This window comes from Daktulosphaira vitifoliae, unplaced genomic scaffold (assembly GCF_025091365.1).
Source record: "Daktulosphaira vitifoliae isolate Bord-2020 unplaced genomic scaffold, ASM2509136v1 Scaffold_1, whole genome shotgun sequence".
In the NCBI taxonomy this organism is placed as follows: Eukaryota; Metazoa; Arthropoda; class Insecta; order Hemiptera; family Phylloxeridae; genus Daktulosphaira; species Daktulosphaira vitifoliae.
This window is the reverse complement of record NW_026099572.1, coordinates 28,488,439-28,510,056: the sequence shown is the minus strand read 5'-3', so window position 1 is coordinate 28,510,056 and position 21,618 is coordinate 28,488,439. Positions and strand designations below refer to the sequence as shown.

General features: G+C 33.9%; 1 protein-coding gene across 1 annotated transcript in view; it reads left to right on the top strand.

Annotated features, from left to right (window-relative positions):
• Nucleotides 1–1,020: 1,020 nt before the first annotated feature.
• Nucleotides 1,021–21,618, top strand: part of LOC126901608 (uncharacterized) — a 39,755-nt gene continuing 19,157 nt past the window's right edge. Inside the window, exon 1 of the mRNA XM_050678248.1 lies at nt 1,021–1,582. Coding sequence (XP_050534205.1) covers nt 1,294–1,582 — 289 coding nt within the window. The 5' untranslated portion in view covers nt 1,021–1,293. The remainder of the gene's footprint in view (nt 1,583–21,618) is intronic.

Sequence of the window (21,618 nt, the reverse complement as noted above, 5' to 3'; positions counted from 1 at the left end):
CTAGAGGACGCTAGATTGTAATCTATAAGACTACGTCCCCCTCCTTCCATCCTCTTTTTAATCACTGGTTATGTCATATTAATGATCTGTTTACATGGTGCGTAAACACATTGATTGTTTTGTAGTATTTTTTTTTTTAATTTTTTTGCTTTTGAATTACAATAACAATATAAATTATAATATTTATTGGATTTTTTTTTAAATAATTATTTGTATGTTTTTTATTGGCTATTTTTTTTTAATTTACGATTTATCATTCATTAATTACTTTTATACTTCAATTTTACACCTTATAAGGGTGTTAACTTTATTCTTTTCATTTATGTCAATACAGATCTACATTAGGATTAAGTAAATTCTTAATAAGTTAGCAATAAAAGGTTGCATTTCATTCTTTGTAACTAACGAGATGTTTTAATAAAAAAGTTTCTTATTATTTAATAACTAGAACAAAATGTATGTAAATTTTTACTTAAAATAATTATTTAAAGTAATAAAATTAAGTCACGCTCTTAAAATGAGTTATAAATACGTACTTACTATATTGGCATCATTTAAAGTTTGCTCTTAAGACTACATATAATTATATAAAATTTGCAAAATACAACAATTTGTCTTGTACAAGATAATTTTTTGATTGCAAAATTGTTTTATCAATTGTTTTCTATAATTTTTATAATTACATAAATAATCATATTTATTAATAAAAATAAGTTATGTTAAACAAACCCAAAATGGAACCTTGCGGACATAATTATTTAAGGACTGTAGTATAGGCCAATAATATAACATTAATGTTGCACGAATACGATGGTTAGTATTTTTTCATTAGCTACGGCAAAGTTAGTAAACCTGAGAAATTGTTGTGTATGTTCATGTACGTTAGGTAATCACGAACATAAAATCTCACTACGTATTCATACACATACGATAAACGTACGGTTGGCCAACCTGCCGGTCCGTTTGAACGGCCGGTTTTCTTTTGAAAAACACCGGCGTCGGCCTGAGGCAACCATGCCGGCATGCTTTAGTGTGTTACCGGCCGGCGTACGCGTATGACGTGATGTTCCGTGCGCGCGTGTATCTTACGATCATTTTTATCGCTGCAGAAAACTACCACTTCTATTTTACTGCTTAATGCGATTTCACGCGTACAGTGTGCATTTTATGATATCGTTAATATTTTTATCAGTGCGATGTCTTTTAACCGTTGTTTAAACCATCTCATAAACTCTTCGTGTCAGTGATTCAAGTGTTTTTGGTTAAATTTCTGGACAACTTTTACTTGTTAATATGCCGTTCGTTCAACGTTCTGTCCAACCTGTCCGCTTGAGCAGGGTTAAATTGCACGATGATAATGGCGCACCGACTGTGAATGACCGAGAGCTTGACGCAGTCACAAATTTTACGCTGAGTAATGCCCTCAGACAAATGGCATCCGTAGCCACGCTTGCCGATGAAGTTTTTCGTGATCTACGAAGCCAACTCTTGGATGTGGCCACTAGATCAGCCAATCTCAAGTGCCGAGTGAAAGCTCTTGGAGAACTTGTAGATAGAACAGATCCAAAAGCCGTTACAGTCCGTAAGTGTTCATATAAACTTAACCTTAAATTGCTTTTGCGTACTTTATATTATAATTGTAGTTCTATTAATCCTTTCCTGGATTCGGATTATTTTGTTTTTTTTTTCTTGTAGTTTTAGTGGATCATTTATTAGCTATTAGTGAAACAGAATAGGAGTCTTCTAAAACAGGAAACCTTTTTTTTGGTTAGTTGGGTTTTACCCTTAAGGTTTTCATCAACTCAAATGACTATTGAGTACATTGTAGACCCATATGGCACACCATATTAAATAGTCTAAAATAGAGCTCACTCACACGTCATTAGTGTGAAAATATTTGTGCTAGGCAGAGATTTTCGAGAGAAAGAAATGTACATGTTCGTTATAAAGTAGTAAATCTTCAATAACTTATATTCATTTTATTCTATTGCTTTGATATAATGAATCAATAAATTTGTTTTTTTGGAATTTTGATGCAAAATGAATATAGCATTAAATAGATATAATAAAGTTGTGTAAACTGCCCAATAATAGTCCGACATATTAATCTTGATTAGATTGCGATAAAATCGCTTAGTAAATTGCTGAATAATTAATCGTATAGTTTCAAAATAACACTAAAATGTATTATTAAGGAAAATAACATTTATTTTCAAATGAATAATTAATTAATATTATTTATAAAAAATTAATATTGGAACGGAAACTATAGTAAAATATTGACTTCGATATAAAATCTCACTAACAGGTAGGTAAAAAGAAGTAGTAATAGCTACATTGATAATTAATGTAGGAAAATTTACTGAATAATTGAAACTAATTGGAGTGAGTCCTAATAAAATAAATTCCTCGGTTTACCACTCGTAAATTAGCCTTGGATATTTATGCTGTGAACGCTTTATGCATAACGTCGGTTAAAATGATACCAAACGCATTTTATGTGTTCCTTCTATTTTATTATTATTTTTAACTGTACACTGGCTGTATACAGGTTTATGAGAGCGCGATAACCGTCAACAGCGTGCAGCTGGTGTCGATTATTAAAAAACAGCAGGGCTAACGCGGATACTATAAAACGGGGTTGACTGCTAAAAAAACCGGATTCTCGAGTATAGGGTTTGTGACACCCCTTGAGACCGCTGTTTAACGGACAAACGGACTGATGATCGTGTAGTTGTTCTGAATTTGTAATTAGATAAATCTGGAACACAATTTCCATAAAGAGAAATCGACGGAGAGGGAGCTGCAGTCATTCATTGCTCTTTAAACATAGTTCACACGTTTTGAAATAATTGTTGGATTTTGATTTTCAATTAATTGTAAATTTATAATTGCTAATAGCCGTTCAGATATTAGAGTAATTATAGTTATAGTCACAATTACAAATGATAGACCACATTCAAGTAAAATTCTCATGTGCCCAATAGTTGTTTTTAAGTAAACTTAAATGAGTCATTCAGCTGCCGTCAAAAATGAAAGATAAACGCTACCAGCTGGCATGCATTCAACTTATTGGATTATTTTTCAATATTGTTTCATTAGCAGACGTGTATGAGCGGTAAACTTAAAAACTATGATGACGACTACCCGACTCCTCTTGATACTGCGAAGTCACATATGCGTTAATCAAATAGATATCACTTAATTCTTCACTACTTTTTACACTACTGAGTATAAACTTGAAGCATTTTTCACGTACAACGTAGTAAACAATATGTATTTTTTAACTGTCAGCCTTCTGATTTCACCTTTCAAGGAAACAACAAAATTAAAAGTAGTTAAGTAATTTCTATTCATAAAATTCTATTCAATAAACACGATTTGATTGGTTTATAAGTGACTACATGACGCAACCGTTTGTGTTTTTCTAATAATTATAAAATGTATACCTTTAACGAACCAATGCACGTGTCTTTTTTTTTTTTTTTTTTGTTTCAGTAGCTAATCATCGTAGCCGTATCAATATGGTATTATGCCAACCGACGTATTTCGCTAAAAAATACAATAAATAAAACTCACGTCTATAATGACACATGTCTTATTCATATTAGTCGGCGTATGGCGCATTACGGTTTTTGTCAATGGAAAACTGACATTTATAAACTCAAAAATAGTCTATACGTAAATATGTGGGTCAAAATTATCCTGTATATTATAAAGGCCGTATTCAAATTCAATTTTATAAACAAAACAAGCTCATTAGACAGAGCTGTTTTTAGGTGTGTTCAGGCAAACAAAGGGGTGCGATTTCCAAAGTTTAAATGACTGAAAATTATTTTTAAAACAATAAAGAGCACGTATATACTCGATGTACACAGAAGTTTCCACCATTGAAAAGGGCGTATCATAACAGCGTGTCGCTAGAACAATATTTTCAGTCTGTTCAGGACAATAACACGAGATCCTCATAACCCTAAATATATTACCAATAGTGAAAAATACCTATAAGCTTAGTTAAAAATAATTTGATGCCAATTAAAAATTGCATTGATTAATTTTAAATAGACTCGAAATAACTATTTATATCAATAAATCATTGACAATTGATTAATGTTTGATTATTAGATAAACTGTTATTTTTGTTGCTTCACAAATTGTTACCCTCCTTAACAAAATTTGAAGAGTTAATTAACAAAAAAGTTTGTTGTGGTCAAAATACTTGTATTGATAGACATTTACCCGTTTCTGTTGTGTTCAACTGCCAGATAGACATCTCGGGTAGTTTTAGATCCTAAACGCGTCATAAAAAACTTTTAATCTAAACAACATCATGAAAATATTTTTCGTCATTAACATTCATTCATATACAGGTTTTACTTAAATTATATTTTCTTTATCGTCCATTAGCTCGAGACTTGTGAGTAAACCACAGCCCGACGATTATACTTAATGCTTTCAAATACTAATCGTTTGTTCCGTCCAGTAATCTGTGCGACGGCGTCGACGTTGAGAAAAAAACACTTCGATATATTTACATTTTATGTCTTGACTAGGTACATAATAATGATAATCAAGGTGTATACTCTTGATAACTTCGCGTCAATGTGTGTGGGCAGCATTCGTCGTTTATTATCTTGTCTAAAGATTGATCATTCGATGTGAGTAATATTCAACTGCACACATTGAAGGAATGCTACTCAACGTTTTTTACTCCGTTTCCTCTTGATCGGTAGAAGAAGCCATATGCAACCGATGCTGGGAAACCATATTTGAACACCCGAGTGACTGGTGAGCTCTATTTAATAATTTTATCGACGTATGGATGCATAATGTGTTCTATTTTGCCCTTACTATGATGGCGCCTCGTAGAAATGATTGGGTTTCAACGAATTCTACAGCAAGACGTGGTCATTTTACCCTCTACTATCAGCCCCATAAAGAACACCATGTGTATAGTATAAATGACATGATACGACACGTTTGTTTGTGGAAACCTTTGTAAATTAAAGGTCTTTGCGTGTTGTTTTTGTCACTGTTTATTAAGAGGGAATCGACAAAGAGACGTAATGAAAGTATTCAATAACAAATTAAAGTTATATGATTCCCAAGTTAACAATTACTTAATGACGACTGCAGGAAAATATGATTTGTAAAATTTTATGTCGACTCTAGAGAAACCTTTTAAATTATATGAAATAATATTTCAAAATATTTTCAATTAGTCTAACAATATGACTACACTTAAAGTGTATCAACATATCATATGAAATACATTAAATGGATAGTCTATTTATTAATTAAAAAAAAATATAAATTGAATTTAATAGTAGAATCCCTCGTGGTATTTAAAAATAAGGGTGGCATATTATATTAATAATATTCCTTTTACAATTAGAGGAAAATAAAAATATTAAGTTTATCATTGATCAAAATAAGATGGTTTATTGTTTCCGCTATGTTGCGTAGCCATGTCAACCGGAAGTTAATCAAACAAACATATTGTGTCCGTTTCACAGTTACCATTTAAATTTCTACACTTTTTAGATTTATTTTAAATTATTTTGATTTAATATTTAAAGTAAAATTCGTAATCTCTTTTTTTTTTCTTGGGGTCAATTTTATTACTACAAAATTACACCAATAAAATGTCGTAAAACACCTAAACTATTTTACCTGATCGATGTTAAAAACAAATATTATTCTCAACGGACATGAAAAAAAAAAAATAATTTTAAACTCACTGTGACGACCAGCTGAACAAATATTGAATTAAATACAATACTAAAAATCGACATCTGTGTTCTGTTAGACGTTATGAAGCGTTACACGGTACATTTTTATAAGCTATAGCTAGCAAATTCAGACTATTTTAATGAGGTGGACTTAAAAAGAAATTCATCACAATTATTTAGACGTATCTGGGACAAAGCATTGTTTATAGTCATACTGCTGCCTCGGTCTTTGATTATTATTCTTTCATAACTAAATTATTTTTTTTTTACTTTGAGTTGTATTAATTTATTATTTCCATTGCACGCAATGTATCTGTCAATGATGGTCGAAAGGCGCCCATACGCCGGCTGATGCATGGAAACAATATACTTTATCAATAAATAGCGTATACCGGTAGTAATTTGTAAGGCAAAAGAAGCGTTGTCTCTTTTTTGGCGTTAGGCTCATTACACGATTTCAGTTATGTATTTCAGTGTCACGGTAACAGCCGTCTCCTCCCCTTCTAGTATTATTGTATTCAATTTTTCCCGCTGAGTCTTCTCTGACACAATCGGTCGCCTTCAAAGCCGTTTAAACATCGTGCGGGGGCGACCACGACCGATAGCGCCGTCATCAACCGGGTTCATTGGGATCTGTCTTCATTCTTGGAGTATGATATGAGCCGCCTTTTTTAAGCAGTCCATCTTTAACATTCCACCGTTGCCGCGGTCAGATAAGAAACAAACTGAGAGAGAATTACGAATACCCTATTCTAGTGTCTGACAGAGGAATATTGTTTTACCGCGAAAAAATACCAACTTCTCTGGTCGCTCGTGAAACCCGAAACTCAACGGCCGTTAACCGACGAGGACGTATAGCCACAGGATGGGTACTCTGCCGGCACGACGTTGCCAAACTGTCAAGGATGACCGCATTCGGTTCTCCTATTGTATGTACAATAGTAATATTACCACGGCAGTACGTAGGTCCTATAAAACTGCTATTCATCAAACACAATAAATTATGCTTTATAATCCAAATGATCGTAAACCATATTTAAATACGTTGTGTATTTGGATGATTTTTGTGCATCAGTAAAAAACAGTTAGTATCCGTGAGAGTCGAAATATTCACGACCAGCGAAATATATCCATAACTAAAACTACTTAAAGTATTAATAATAAAAAATTCACTAGACGAGATTTTTAGATTTTAACGACATAGATGAAAACAATAAAGAAATACGTTCACGCTTTTATTAGCCTGTCGTTATTATTTATAGTTAAGATTATTATTTTATTACTAAATAGTGGTATACATAGCACGCAGACTAAAAAATAGAAAAAATAAAGACTCACAAGTCGAGCAGTAATTCATTATAACGCGTTATTACTTGTTGGATGATTATTATTATTATTATTATTATTGTTTGACTGCAGGCGTAGTGATTTCGATTATTGACTGTATTGGTTACATGTCATTTCAAAGAAAACCATTATCGTAAAAACAGCTTACATGAAGCTTAATGTTATTTTTTAACTAATATGCTAAATGATAAACAAAACAAATCAATATAGCTAAATATTACTAACTAAAATTAAAAAAATTATGTACTTATGAACATAAAAAATTTCCTCAACCATTGTAATTACTATATGTTAATGTCATTGAGTAATTATTACGTTGTTTGAATAGATTGAGAACGATATGACAGTTTAGTATCTAAATGGTTTTAATATTATACTTATTAAATGAAAGTAAACTTGTTGTTCACAACATAATTAGGTAACGCGCCTATTAAATATTTATAATAGTTCAGTGAATATTAAAGTTCATTTAACTGTAAACCGTATAAAATATTGAGCAATTCGTCAAGTATTTTAAGTGAAATAAAACTAATAATACACTCTTACATCTGAAATAATCAAATTAATACATTGAATTGACGAATTGTTACATTGTATTATTACATATTTATCTATACCGAAATTAACAGTTTTAACGGGTTATAACTGTCAAAAGGTAATTAGAAAGTCATTTCGTATATTAAACACACAAAAAGACTCTCAAATAGACAAAAAATGTTTGTCTGTTCAAATAAAGGCGGATGTATTCATTTCTCCTTTGATGTCCGACACCAATTGTTTTGTTAACATTATCAGAGAAGATCAAAGACGGCGACGACGTGTGCGTCGTTTACAATAATTACTGTTTTGATAAGCTCGCTGAATTATTGTTATGGAAAACAATATTTTTTAAAAATATACATTAGTGTCTTATAAATTTTGCGTATTAAACTAATACTATTTAGTATTCTCTAGAGTAAGTTATAAAATATACTTATTTATTACGATTATCTATCATAAGGCCAAAGGCAAATCTTTTCGGTCAAACAGCGTCTCTTAGTGCGTTGTTAAAAAATAGCATTGTTATGGGCTTCACGTACAAACAACAAGCATAGGCTTAACTTAAATGCAAACGCGTGTAGACAAACGATTTAATATTATTATAATTTATACCGATTTGTCCGTTTGAAATAAAACACCGGTGTGCAAGCTGTGTTAGTACTTTACTTTATTGCGTGCAGTCCGCCCATCGCATTATAAAATACTTGAGCCAAAACTTAGCCACAGGTGACTGAAGAGTTTTTCTAAATAGTTTTTCAGTACCACTTCTACTTATGTTATTTACCTATTACAAAAATACTAATTGATCATTCGTACTAATCGATCATCATTAAAAATGTGTAAAAAAAATAACAACTTTTTTTTGAAATTATTTTTTTTTTTTTTTTTTTTTGCCAAAGATTAAATACTTTAAAATACTCTATTTCAATATTATTGGCGTCTAGCGTCATAGTTGTATGTTACAACGAAAACGAATATAAGTCAATTTTAAGATTTTCCCGTGTAATCAGTCGTTCTATAAATTCTATTTTTGAAATTTTTTTTTGCGAGATGTGATTGTACTGTGCGGATAAAATCATCTTCGGCGTGATGTGTATAAACGTTCGAAGGCCATTATTATTATGAGCACGTTGTCAGTGGTTTCTAAAACCAAAATACAAAACAATTAATTGCAAATCTCTATTGTGTGCTACGTTTAATTTTTGAATCTTCCAAGGCAAACATAAAACAAAAACTGCCTACAAAAGTTTTTTTTTTTGTCAGATGTTCTACGGATGAATGCTTAGCAGCTAAAAAAATGTGATTACGAATATATATATATGTGTGTGTGCGTTTCAGGCGAATTCAATAAGCCACGCAAAATAATAGTCGTCTGACACGATTTTCTGTTAATCTCCTCTTGACCGAAACCAAGCAATGTAATAATTATTATTTTTTCGATGCTGGTAATGCATAAGTTTTGTAGTCGTGCTTAACCGCGGTCGTTTCCGGTAAACATGCTCTCGATTTATTTCAAGTGCACTCCACTACACTCGTACTGAGTAGGTACCACCGTCATGTTTGAATCACTGTGCCTTTCACCGTTGTAAGCGCTCGCGGAGCCTGAAGGAGCTGCAGCAACCGCCACCGCCGCTTCCGTTTCCGAAATGAACCCTACAGACAAAACGCGTTGCACCGCACAGCTGTAACTATACACCAAGAGAGCACCTTCCTGCAACCGAGGGACTCATCATACTAGGCTATTGTGAAATAAACTTAATTACAACAATACACAGACAGAGGCAAGTAAAAACACAAGAAATTTACCCCCTCGGGCCATGCTGTATCTTTTACTTTACTTTCGTGATCATTATGAAGTTTTTGAGTATAAATTGAAGATACAGTATCCGCTCTTGACACTAACATGTGATCTCACATTACTTTACATGTTACGAGCAAATAAACTACAGTTCTTTATATTAAAGATATTTACGTTTTGTGTATGTATGAAGGAGTAGTTAGTTATGTGTGTTTTGGGTCATAAAAAATGTATGATTTATCAGTAAAAGTTCCTTTAAATAACTTTAGAGGGCATACATATATTTTTAAGAAAATTATAAAATTAACAATATTGTCATACGTAGTTTCTCTACTCCTTGAAAATATTTATATGCTAAATTACACGTAATTTGTTAATATTTTAATAGAAAACACATGAAAGTAATAGAAAATTTCGTTACTATAGCAAATTCAATTTTAATAAAAAATTGAATTTGCCAAATTATGCTCTTGATAATTAAAAGTGACCTGAAAACGAAAAACATACTGTAAAAATCATAAAACATGCAAAATTAAAGTTTCATTTTTGAATTCTTCATTACGTAAACAGAGTTGTGTGCGTACAGAGCATTGTTTATCGTAACCCTAAAAAAATGCAAATATGCATTGGTCTCGTAAATAATCATCTGTACTTATTATGTACAATATGTACATCATTTGTAGCCGCACGTTCTTCCAAAACAACTATTAACTATGACATCTCAAATTTGTCACTTGCGGTAATCCCTAGGTGTTAGAAAGGTTCGTTTTTTAGGTATCTACTGTTATTTGGACGTGTACGCTGTGAGACGGCGCCGTCTTTTTGAGAATCCGTTGGACAATACCGACGTAAAACTGGTTTGGCTTATGGTTATTTCGATCTACAGTAAAGAATCGTAGAGAACGTTGTGCGCTCACAATACGCTCTTTCACGGGCTGCTTGCCATCCAGGTAGGTTCGATGGCGAGTTCTATTTACCTTGAGAATTTCTAACCCGGCCGCTGTACACGATATGCGGCATTGTGTTGCATTCTGCGTTTCATTAGCGAGTGTGGGCGTCAATTCCCGCCGGGGAAACGCTCAGCTCAATAGACGCGATCAAGAGTCCTGCGGCGTAGTCACACACCTGTTAAAGGAGCTTCAGAGTTTTATCAAAGGTGAATAACCATTAAAAGACATCTCGATTCTTTGGTACTGCTTGTCCAGTGCGTAACTTAGATTTTACATCATGTGCGTTTTTCAAATGTAATCTGGTGTGCGCACCACTAGAAAACTATCCAAGAGGACTGAAATGCATTTATTGTACTGTGAAGAACTGTCTTGTACATTTTATTTTCGGACAAATAGATTTATATGAAAATGAGGCCGCAACATTATTTTGTTTATACTCGAGTCAATTACACCACACACATTTGGTTTTTCATAATTCATGTGGCCGTTTTTGAATAGACTCCTCTAAATTTCCCCAGAGTCACTTTTAGATGTCGTATAGGTTTTAGATACTTTCGCATGTCACTAGAAAGACAATCCGCTTTCTTAGGGCACGCAGCATTTCGGAGCTTATTATGTGATGAATTTTCACGTTAAATAATAATAATTTATTTATGTAATGTTATTTTTATAATTTGCGTTAAATATTAATTAATGTTTACAAAGAAATTTCTTAGAAATTATTGTCTCGTATTGCTACATTGTATTGTTTTTCAATAATTTTTCTAATTGTCTATGATTACATTTGTGAATAAATTTTAACTTTCTAACATATTTGTCGGACAATAGAATTCGGGTTGTAGTATAATAACGCCTAATCTTAGATTAAAAAATATATATATATATATATTTAAAACATCAATTGATAAATATGTGATTATATTCGTATACTTTTTGTACGATGTTCGTTAGTGTAAAAACATACGTGATAATTTTTTTTCGCATAAATATTGGAATTTTTCAGCAAAATTGCTTTCTCCGTAGACTGTGAGACCCTTTTAATTAAACTTTTAATTTAATCGTATGTGATTGTCAATTATGTAACTCTTATAGTACTTGTGGTTTTTCGCACAGCGTTAGAGGCTATTGCATAATTCCATTGTAACCTACCGAATTGAATACCTTCGAGTATTGGCCGTAATGTTTTTAATTTTCGCTATACTCAATTGACAACTTCTTGCGAATATTTTACAAGGTTTTCCTTCCGGTCGTCACAACATACCTGTACCCGTAAAAGTAACAATACTCTGGCAGGTTACCATTTTCCTAGTAAAATTCATTACAAACAATATTGCACATCATTTATTGTTGTGTTGTTCACAAATGATAACAAACAGCACTATACACAGTGAATGAAAACTAACACTGAACGTTTGTATTGCTTACCAAACACCTGCATTTCATCTGCAACACGCTAAGTATTGTTAAGCGTCGCAGTGCTGTTTTCCGTTTATTCATCAATGAAATCTGTGGGATAGGACCGTCTGTAATATTTGGGCTGTCTTCCAGAGGAGTTATGAACCGTATTTTTATCGAGTAATAGTTATAGGGTACATTACTAAAATTAACTTTTTTTTTCGTATTCTCGATGATAAAAAAAATGTGCATCAAGATACGTGATATTTTTAATCTTACACGTGATTGTCATATCTGGATTGAGTCTGTTGAATTCCTTTTTCAACAACCCGTTTCTCTGTGTACCAGTCGAACAAAATAAGCATTTCCTATTCAAGTTTAATAGACCGGACGGAACTCGTTACGCTGTGAAGACAGTCGATGTTGTGTATTTAAATTAAAACGTACTCTCGGATTTTACGGTTTGGGTACGGCTAAAAATGATTTTGCAATAATTGCCATCTGACTTTGGATAATTTTTTCATTTCCGAAATGATTTGCGCACACGTGACAATGGCAACGACAATGATAATAACGGTGGTCGACATGGGTGTGAGGTAATGGTGCCGCCAGTGCGATTGGACACGTTCCGCGTCAGCGTTGTATTAAATATACGGCGGCGCAATTAAATAACGACATTTCCGGCAAAAGCCTAATTTTTATGACCGGGCAGAGTCCGGATGACCAGCCCCGCACGTTCAATGATTCCCCCGGAGTAAATTTAATCCACAGAAAAATATATCTATAAATATGATCGCCGAGTATATACGCGCGCGGTAAGTCCATCGACAATAGACCATTAAATAGTAATACAACAGTGGAGCTGGTCGTGTTTGTATGGCACACGTCACTCATGACTGATCGCTGTTTGCTATTCGCCCTGGCAAACACATGGCATCAAATCTGTACCCAGGTGACGTTACGCGCACACCTCAATCGAGGGGATGGGTAGTGCTGAGGCGTTGTTTTTGTGCGGACCCAGTGCCAAAACGAACAATAAAGCGTAACGATCGCGCCGAGGTTAATAAAAAGAGAATTTGGGGGAATAACACTTGTGAACGATATTCTATCGAAAAAAGGAGGGGCGCCAGATAGTTCGTGATGTGAATATATTGTGGAGGGCTTGTTTTTTCTCGAGTGTCCACAATGTTCTCTGCCGACTACACTAACGTATGGCCGCAGCAGAACACGACGTCACGTCGTACCTTTACCGGCAATTCGAGTGCCGCGAAATGTATAAATCGTCGTGACCCCAGCGACTACTCTTAAAAAAACATATAAAAATAGACCACGTACAATGTGACAATTTAATATGATTTTTCACGTGTATGACTGCACTCTATTTGGTGTTACGCCCTGAAAATTCATTGTACCCCGTACTCGACACTCGTGTATCCCTCACACTGTGCGTTTAAGATTTGATTTATTGCAATGCGACTTAACGGTTTGTTTGAAGTTGTGGTTCGTTTACACGTTCTTCGGATATGTCGCCGTTAAAATAAATTACCCGTTCGCTAACGTTGCCGTAATTCGCATACGGCTACCGCTATTATAATTATTATTACAACAGCGAAATTATTTCTTTCGGTTGTTTATGGTAAATTATTCAATTGAGCGGTTCTAGGTACTAAATATTTATTTTTTCAATGTTAATTAACGTACAGAATTGTGAACATGCCGAGTGTACTCTTCGCGTAGTTTTCAGCCGCCACTTTATATCTAATTGATTTCCACGATGGATTTTAGTTTATTGCTTGTCGACTGCCGCGTTTGTATTCGGCTACCTAAAACGGAAATATCAAAAATATGTGTCGCCCGAATAATAGTAATGTCTCGTTTCTTTTGTGTACAATGATATTTCGGTAAAGAGGCGTTTCGTCGGAATTCTTTAACGGCCCCGTTCATTATGTTACAGTGTTAAATGCCGTATTAGAATAATAAGCGCAATGTGTTCAAAACCATATTATACTTCAATGAAAACCTTCGTCCTCTCCGAAGCACGTGCCGTACTGTTTTGTGTCGACCATCTGTCTCGAGTCGTTTTTTTTAATTGTACGCCGCCGTATGTCAGGCAGTACGTGTACAGTTCCTGTACGACTGTCTTTTGGTAGCGAAGCTGTTAAATTAATACATTGTACCGGTTTGATTTTGATTAAACACGTACGGGCGACTATTTCAGAAAAATTTCAATTAAGTCGTCTGGTGTTTACACAAACCGCAATAACAGCAAAAACACACTCTTACAAATATATCACAATAATTATACAAGCGGTTTTTTTTAAAGCGGAGCGACTATTGTAGTGGTTTTACTCGACACGGCCAACAATCGATTCTCGCACGTTGCGGTTTTCCAGACTATTTCATTTCAAAACAACTAAATAGTCGCACTTATCAGATTACGAGCGCTGGAAATTAGGAACCATTTGAGAAAACTAGAGATCATTTCCATTTTCTATAAAGATTGTATCTCTGAAAACTCGAGCAATACACTTAGATTAGCCTCGAATCAAAAGTAAAAATTGATGCGTTTTATTTTAAATTACAACTATTACGAGCACAAACAACTCCCATTAGAATACTTGTTTTCATTTCGAAAATAATTTTCGAGCAAATTTTAAAAATATAATATAAAAATGTCTTCTATTACCATGTGATTCAAAGATGACGACTGTATTGAAGAAGTAAAGTCTTGTGTACGTATAAATAATAATGAATGCTGCGCAACTCTTCAGAATTGACAAATGTCTGCCAGTAATTGTTTCCCGGAGTATAATTACCAAGTGAGATTTCAGTCGTCTTAAAACTAAAATAGTACCATTTTTTAGAGAAATGCACGTGTTTCTTTTTTTTCATATATATATATAGAGAGAGATAGAGCAAACCAGTTTAGGGGTTTTTCACGGGGAAAACGTAGTATAATTCAATTAGACAATACAAAAACATTTATGCATTTTCGAGTTAATATATATTTTGCTTTTGAAGCGCATTTGGAAGATGTGCATATATTCTTAATTATTTGAAATCGGCTATTTACGTAGTCGCTTTTGTTGTTTGTTACGTCTGTTAATTAAAATTATGTGAATGATATTTATTTCATATCGCATCGAATGTTAGACTCTACTTAATAGATTCCTCTTGTTTTGAACACTTAAGAAAATTATTACAGAGAAATTTTACGTCTGAATAACCTGTCGAGCCAATTCGGCAAACTACCGAATTATTATAATTTAAAGTATTGCGTCAAATAATTAACGCTTGTTAAGATCTATTATGGAACACGGTTGTTTTTTATTTCATATCGACTTTCCTTAATTCTATATTTATAATGGTCCTGAAAACTATCAGGTCATAGTTCGATGTATATTTTGGCCTTTGCACTGCTGCCTTATTGCCCATAATAACAATTCACTCGGAGTTCATAGATAAAAACGGCTTTCCCGTTAACCGACATTTTAGTAGATGGACAGTAAATTATGTGCACACTGTTAATTAACACGATGCTTTCATCATTTAATATCCGCACGGTGACCGTTGTTTCAACTTTGTGTTGTAATTTTCGGGGTCGGTTCGAATAATTGATAATAATTTTGGCTTCCGTTCATCAAGCTACGGAATATCTGAAGAAATGGTGTATCAATCTTCGCCCTCGCGCATCCGGATGTATTAATTTGATTTCCACACTGTTCACAATAAATACTCTCAAATTTACCTTATTGGATTGATTCGTTTCGCCTGGTATTGTTACATTGCGTTTATTTTCTCAGTTTTCTATAGAATATTCTTCGTAGTGTGACAATGATTCTGTATTAGTACAATGTGGTAAATATGTGAAGACTAGACGCCAATAACAGTGAGCGTTACAAACTACGGAGACAAAAATTTATACTTAAACGGATGTAAAACACGATGAATTCTTCGAAGGTAACTGTAAACTATTTCTTTTGTTTGCAGTTACATCGTGCCCAAGAATATTCAGAGATAACAGCAGTAGCGTTGTTTTATTACATGAATCTTTAGAGTAAAAATTACAATTCTTAGTGTACGTTCATTTGCATTTTCTTCAAACGCTGATAACTATTATAAGTCGGAACATTTATTCCGATTCTCGCTTTACCTAATATTGAGTACAATATGTCTGGCTGTTATGTATACAAATACAAAATGTAATAAGATCGCCGAGCGTTTGATGTAAACGCGTCGAAAGAGAAAAAAGTCGAACAGACAAGAAGAAACCTTACTTGACAATTCTATAGTTTGTTGTGTAGTAAAAACTTTTACATAATGATACGAATACTTAAAAGTCAAAGTTTTTATTATAAACTGTCTCGAGTGGTCGATTTCCAGAGAATGTTTTTTTTTTCTTTCTAATCCGGCCGTTGTCAACAGCGCTTATGGAAAATTATAGCCGTGTTTTGTAGGCTCGACAGCTGCAGCTCTAATGTAATTTCATCGCATTCTATACGGTGTCCGTATAATTCGTGTGGGCGAGTTAGTTTTCTTTCTTTTGTTGTTGGACTTGGAATTCGGAAAGCGGCCGAAAACCACGACGCATGGCCTTGGAGTAAACCTACATCTCCAAACAACCCTCGACTATCTCCGACCTGGTGATTTATCGCCTTCCAAAAAAGCCTGGAGATGAGAAATTAATCGCACGGTAGCGAGGGAACCGTATAATTCCGACCGATGACTATGCGTGAATTACCCAGTGTAACGTCGCTCAATTATAAACATCTAACTGTTGGACCCCTAGGACACCCCCTCTATTTCCTAAACCACAATCAATTAAGATACCATTCGTATCCTCCGTTTTCACAGTCTGTCCCCTGTGTCAGGGCGCGACAAGTCAATTGTAGCTTTTGGGTATTCTCCGAAATATAATTTAATATTATCGGATTTGTGTGAACAGTTATCCCTACATGAAATTATATCAACGTCGTGGCAAAATCACGATTTATTATTGTTGACTATGTATCGAGACGATAATCGGAGAGGGAAAAGGAGAGGCCCACACTGCGCGTATAAGATTAAGAATGAGATTCTCGTTTAATTGGTTCTGTGGAACGGCGGCAGTAAAGTCGTTTTACGAGCGACGGTCTTATACGAGTATGAGAATGTCTGTTCACAGTGGACGTGTATATATATATATTTTTTTTCTCGATATAAGTATAAAGAATAGACAAGTGTATACAGGCCTATACGGTCTTTGGTATGTATATTAAAAAGCGATGTTGTGGCGTCGGCACAACTACAAGAGGACACGATGGTCCTATAGAAATCATGTTTTTTTTTTTAATCTTATCTATCAACCGCTGTCTGAGAAACTTTTAATTCATTTCTATTTTAGCGAAAATTGAAATTATTCGCGTATAAAAGTACAAAACTTTTGAATTTATGAAAACGCGAACAGAAATGGTCGCAAGAGTTCACTTTTTATTTCATGTCATAAACATCATTGTTAAGTCCATTCGTGTATTTTGAACCAAAATATTATATTATTAATATTTTAATTATAATAAAGTCGGGAGCCTAAAAAACTTAAAATAAGTTTTAATATATAAAAAGTATTTCCTAAGTTATTCAATTATGATTTAAGATGGGTACCGTTAATTCATTAGACTTGTCCGGTCAAAGGAATGCTGTATGAAGTTTTCGTCGTCGTGTTCATCATCAAGTGACATCAATGATTTTATGTGGGAAGTTGATGTTTAAATTACTTCCATTTATCACCGANGTATAAAAAGTATTTCCTAAGTTATTCAATTATGATTTAAGATGGGTACCGTTAATTCATTAGACTTGTCCGGTTAAAGGAATGCTGTATGAAGTTTTCGTCGTCGTGTTCATCATCAAATGACATCAATGATTTTATGTGGGAAGTTGATGTTTAAATTACTTCCATTTGTCACCGACCTTAAGTGGTCTTATAACTACATTCGTGCCTTCTATATTTTATTTTTTTATTGAAAAAATCCTGCCCCGACGAACAATTTTACTCTATTGTATTGTTCATTTTGCATTTTACAATTATTTACACAAAAAAAAAAACTATACCAATTAGCATAATACTAAATAAATATTAGTTTTATTTTTACAAGTAAACTGTTCATATATCTAGGCGATCCGTTTCCTTTTTAAAAAAGAGCATTTCCTACTTAGTAGTTCTCGGTATAATATACATAAATTTATGCCAATAAATGCAATTGTCTTCTGATTGGGAAACATATCACTGAATTTTGTTCCGTAACGATAAATAACTATAACACTATTATTAGTGTTATAATATATTTTGTTTATTTTTAAACAGAAAGAGCTGTAACAATAGTTCAATTTAAGTAAATAATTACTCCGTGTGTTTTGTAATTGTGCGAACTATGAACCCGAGTGGAACCCGATGGCGATGACTGATAACACTGCTCTGGCGACTAATTTAACATTTTATTTTTGGAACAACCCGATTTATTGTCAAATATTTACCCTGAGGGTTACACAGCGACGGCTGAATACTTACACCACTTATGTGCTATAGAGGATAACGTATTTCGAGTCCGTATACGACAGCAGTGTTACGCACCCCGACGTTCAATTAGCCATAGAAACTCGTGTGTCTAAGAAAACAGAAATTTATGGATATTACTTATCGTCGGTTCAAAGCATTGCAGTTTCATTAACGCTACGAGATATTTCTCCTTGTCCTCGTGAAAGAGTTCTTACGCGACTTGAATTTATGTCACAACGATTAAGTTCGATGCCGTCGCGGTCGTTAGCTTATATTGTATGTGTGCACATACGTTTTAATGCCTAAAATACCAGTCAACGTTTAAAGTACCATTCTGAATGTGTATTTAAAACCCTATCGTATGGATTAGTCCTCCCGAGATTCCTTAAACATCTCAAAGGGTCTTGGTCTGCGTTTATCAAGTTAATGATGATATCGGTTCTCTCGTTGTATAGGCTGCAACAATATTTAGTCTGTTCAAATATCGTATGGCATGTCGATTGACAAGCTTATGAATTTATCTACAAATAAGTATCTACGAGGATATTTATTACTTATTTATGTAATTTGAAATGCATTTAATCCAACACTGTAATAACTCAGTATTGTCTAACGAAATTATGTTAACTTCTCTCCACATGTTGACAAAAAATACTTCCTGGGGCTACTACAATATGTCGTCTTGCCACGACAATTATATATTGAACGGTATTTTCATAGTTAGGGTTTATCGTGTTACGAACACATTTGTAATCAATTTGGTATCGTATTCAAGTACTTCTATGGAAAAAGGTCATTACAGTTTCTCTGTCATATAGTTGCACTCGGATATCAACAACATATTTTAATTAACTGATGATTGTTTTAGTGCAGTTGTAATTTTTTTTAGTCGTAGTTATAAAAAATGTAGCGTTTCCTGGAACCGTTTTTTACCGCCGTTGACATACACTGTACTGTAACTGCATTGGACAGATCATAAGTTTGACAGTACATCACAATGTAGATACAATTACGTTACGTTATATGCAATCGAAATAGGACCAACTACTGTTATACATATGCCGTATAGATTTTTCTATCTTACAGATGTTCTTTTACTCGGATTCTCATGATTTGTTGATGTATTTGTAACACTATAAATATTAAAAATCAGAAACTGGTTTTTTCAGAACTTAATAAAGTGGCAGCATCTAATTAATCACAACGTATTGCAGTAATTATTTGTGATTTATTACTCATTGGTTGGATCCCTTGAAGTCTTTCAGTGGAATACTCTTTAGAAATATATTTTATTGAAATTAGTATGGCGTTGGAGTTTCATTGGAAATGTTTCGGCTGGTTTTATCTAAACTCCACATAAACTTATATAACTGTCAAGGGTATACTGTAAAAGTTGGAATTTTAAGACCTTTTATTCGTGTATTTTGTTTTGTTCATATATTGCAGACGTTTCACTGTGACATGTTACATTATTAAAAGTTTGTGTCGAACATATTCGAATAATTCTGTATTAAAAATTCGTATCTGTGTTATCGGAAAGAACTATTTTTAATTCAAATTAAAAACTAACTTACATTAAACTTTACCACCCTAAATTCAAGTAATTTTAGTGTTCGTCTCGGTGAAAAAGAAAACGAAGCATCGACGTAAATAAATGCTCTCCTTTTTGTTGCCACTGCGAATATTAATTTTAAAACTCCGAAAATTGCCGAGTGCTCCTTTTCCGGTCTAATAACAATCTTAAGTTATAACCCTGTCGCACGAGAACGATGAACTCAAGTGACGATGGGATTTGACACTTCCTTTTTTCCAGAACATGTGCGTTTTAAAACAAAATATACTTATGAAAAACAAAGCGTTGTACCATCAGAACAAACACTTGTTTCGAGTATTTCATTAGTAACAATAGTATTTTCAAAGTGAAACAAAATGAATTTTTGCAATAATTACAACGCATTTGCCATCAATAGTTCACGAGACACGTTCGTATTGTTGTTCCTAAATGATATTTGTCTACTTTTAAAAGTATAGTGGGATCAGTTATAATGAACGAAACCATAGATCTAAATCTATAGTGGCAAAATGCGTTTAATTCGTCTCTTTTGTTGTTTTGTATACTTGGAACACAAAAATAAATCTAAAAGACGTCAAAACATTCCACATTTGTTTGTCATATAACTCTATAACTTGTTAAATATTGAAACGTCTCTTAATACGATCCACATAGTAAAAATGGAACCCCAGTTTTATTTCAGTCTTAAGCCTTTTGAAGTTGTTTAGATTTACTAAGTACTTTCTCGGGGTAAACATGACTAGTCTTGCATAAATTGTAATACATCACTCGATGTACGAACTATACCATAAAATAACCACATCGCGATGAAAAAAACCGTCTGTACGCATACCGACAATGAACAATATTAATTTCAGGGCTAGTTGATAGTGTAGAAACAGGTCGAATGGACTTAAACCGGCCACGGTGTAAATCATAATGATGGCTTACATAATAACGCGATTATCCACGATTATTTGGATCATATCGCCACGTTCCCACGATGATGTTTATCATGACAAAAGGATTATGATGACTCTCCGAGACATATTTCTGAAATCGCATCACGTTCTCAAATAAACGGCCGCGTCTATAGCGTCGCCGTAACCGTCTGTGGTATCTGAGTTTGTCGCATAAAGGTGTACTTCTGGTATTACTCCTTAATCGTGTCATGTATATAAACATACTGCGACCGACAACAGATGTATGCGTACATGGCGACCACATCACACCGGTCCCGATCCAGTCCTAACTCAACTCTAGCAAACATTTTATTGACGACGACGACAATTTCCCTGTTCCTTATATGGACTTAATACTGGCCGGGTCGTGTAAACCGCACTTGCATTGGAGTTCACCGAACTGTAGAACCATTGCCGCCGGGCCTACCGATCGGTATGAAAGAAAAATACGCTTTGGGGCAAAGTCCTCTTCGAACGACTAATCTGTTTCTTTTATAATGAATTTCTCGTCACAAGTGCTAAAACAATGACCGAAAGTTGAAAGAAGTAATACTTTAGTCACTTGTAACGAGATTACATACGTAGGCAACAACACTCAACAAGAGTAAATTGTGTGACAAGTAGCCGAGTAATAGTAATAAGAAGAATTGTCGACTTCACATTACGGCGCTAGTAAAGACACCGTGTTAATAATTCGGACTGTAGCCATGTGTTAGTAAAAAAACGTTACGACAGCGAAAACTGCTTTTTACTTATGAAATAAAAAGCACCTGTAGGACGGGTACCTGGTATAAAAACTTTTAATGT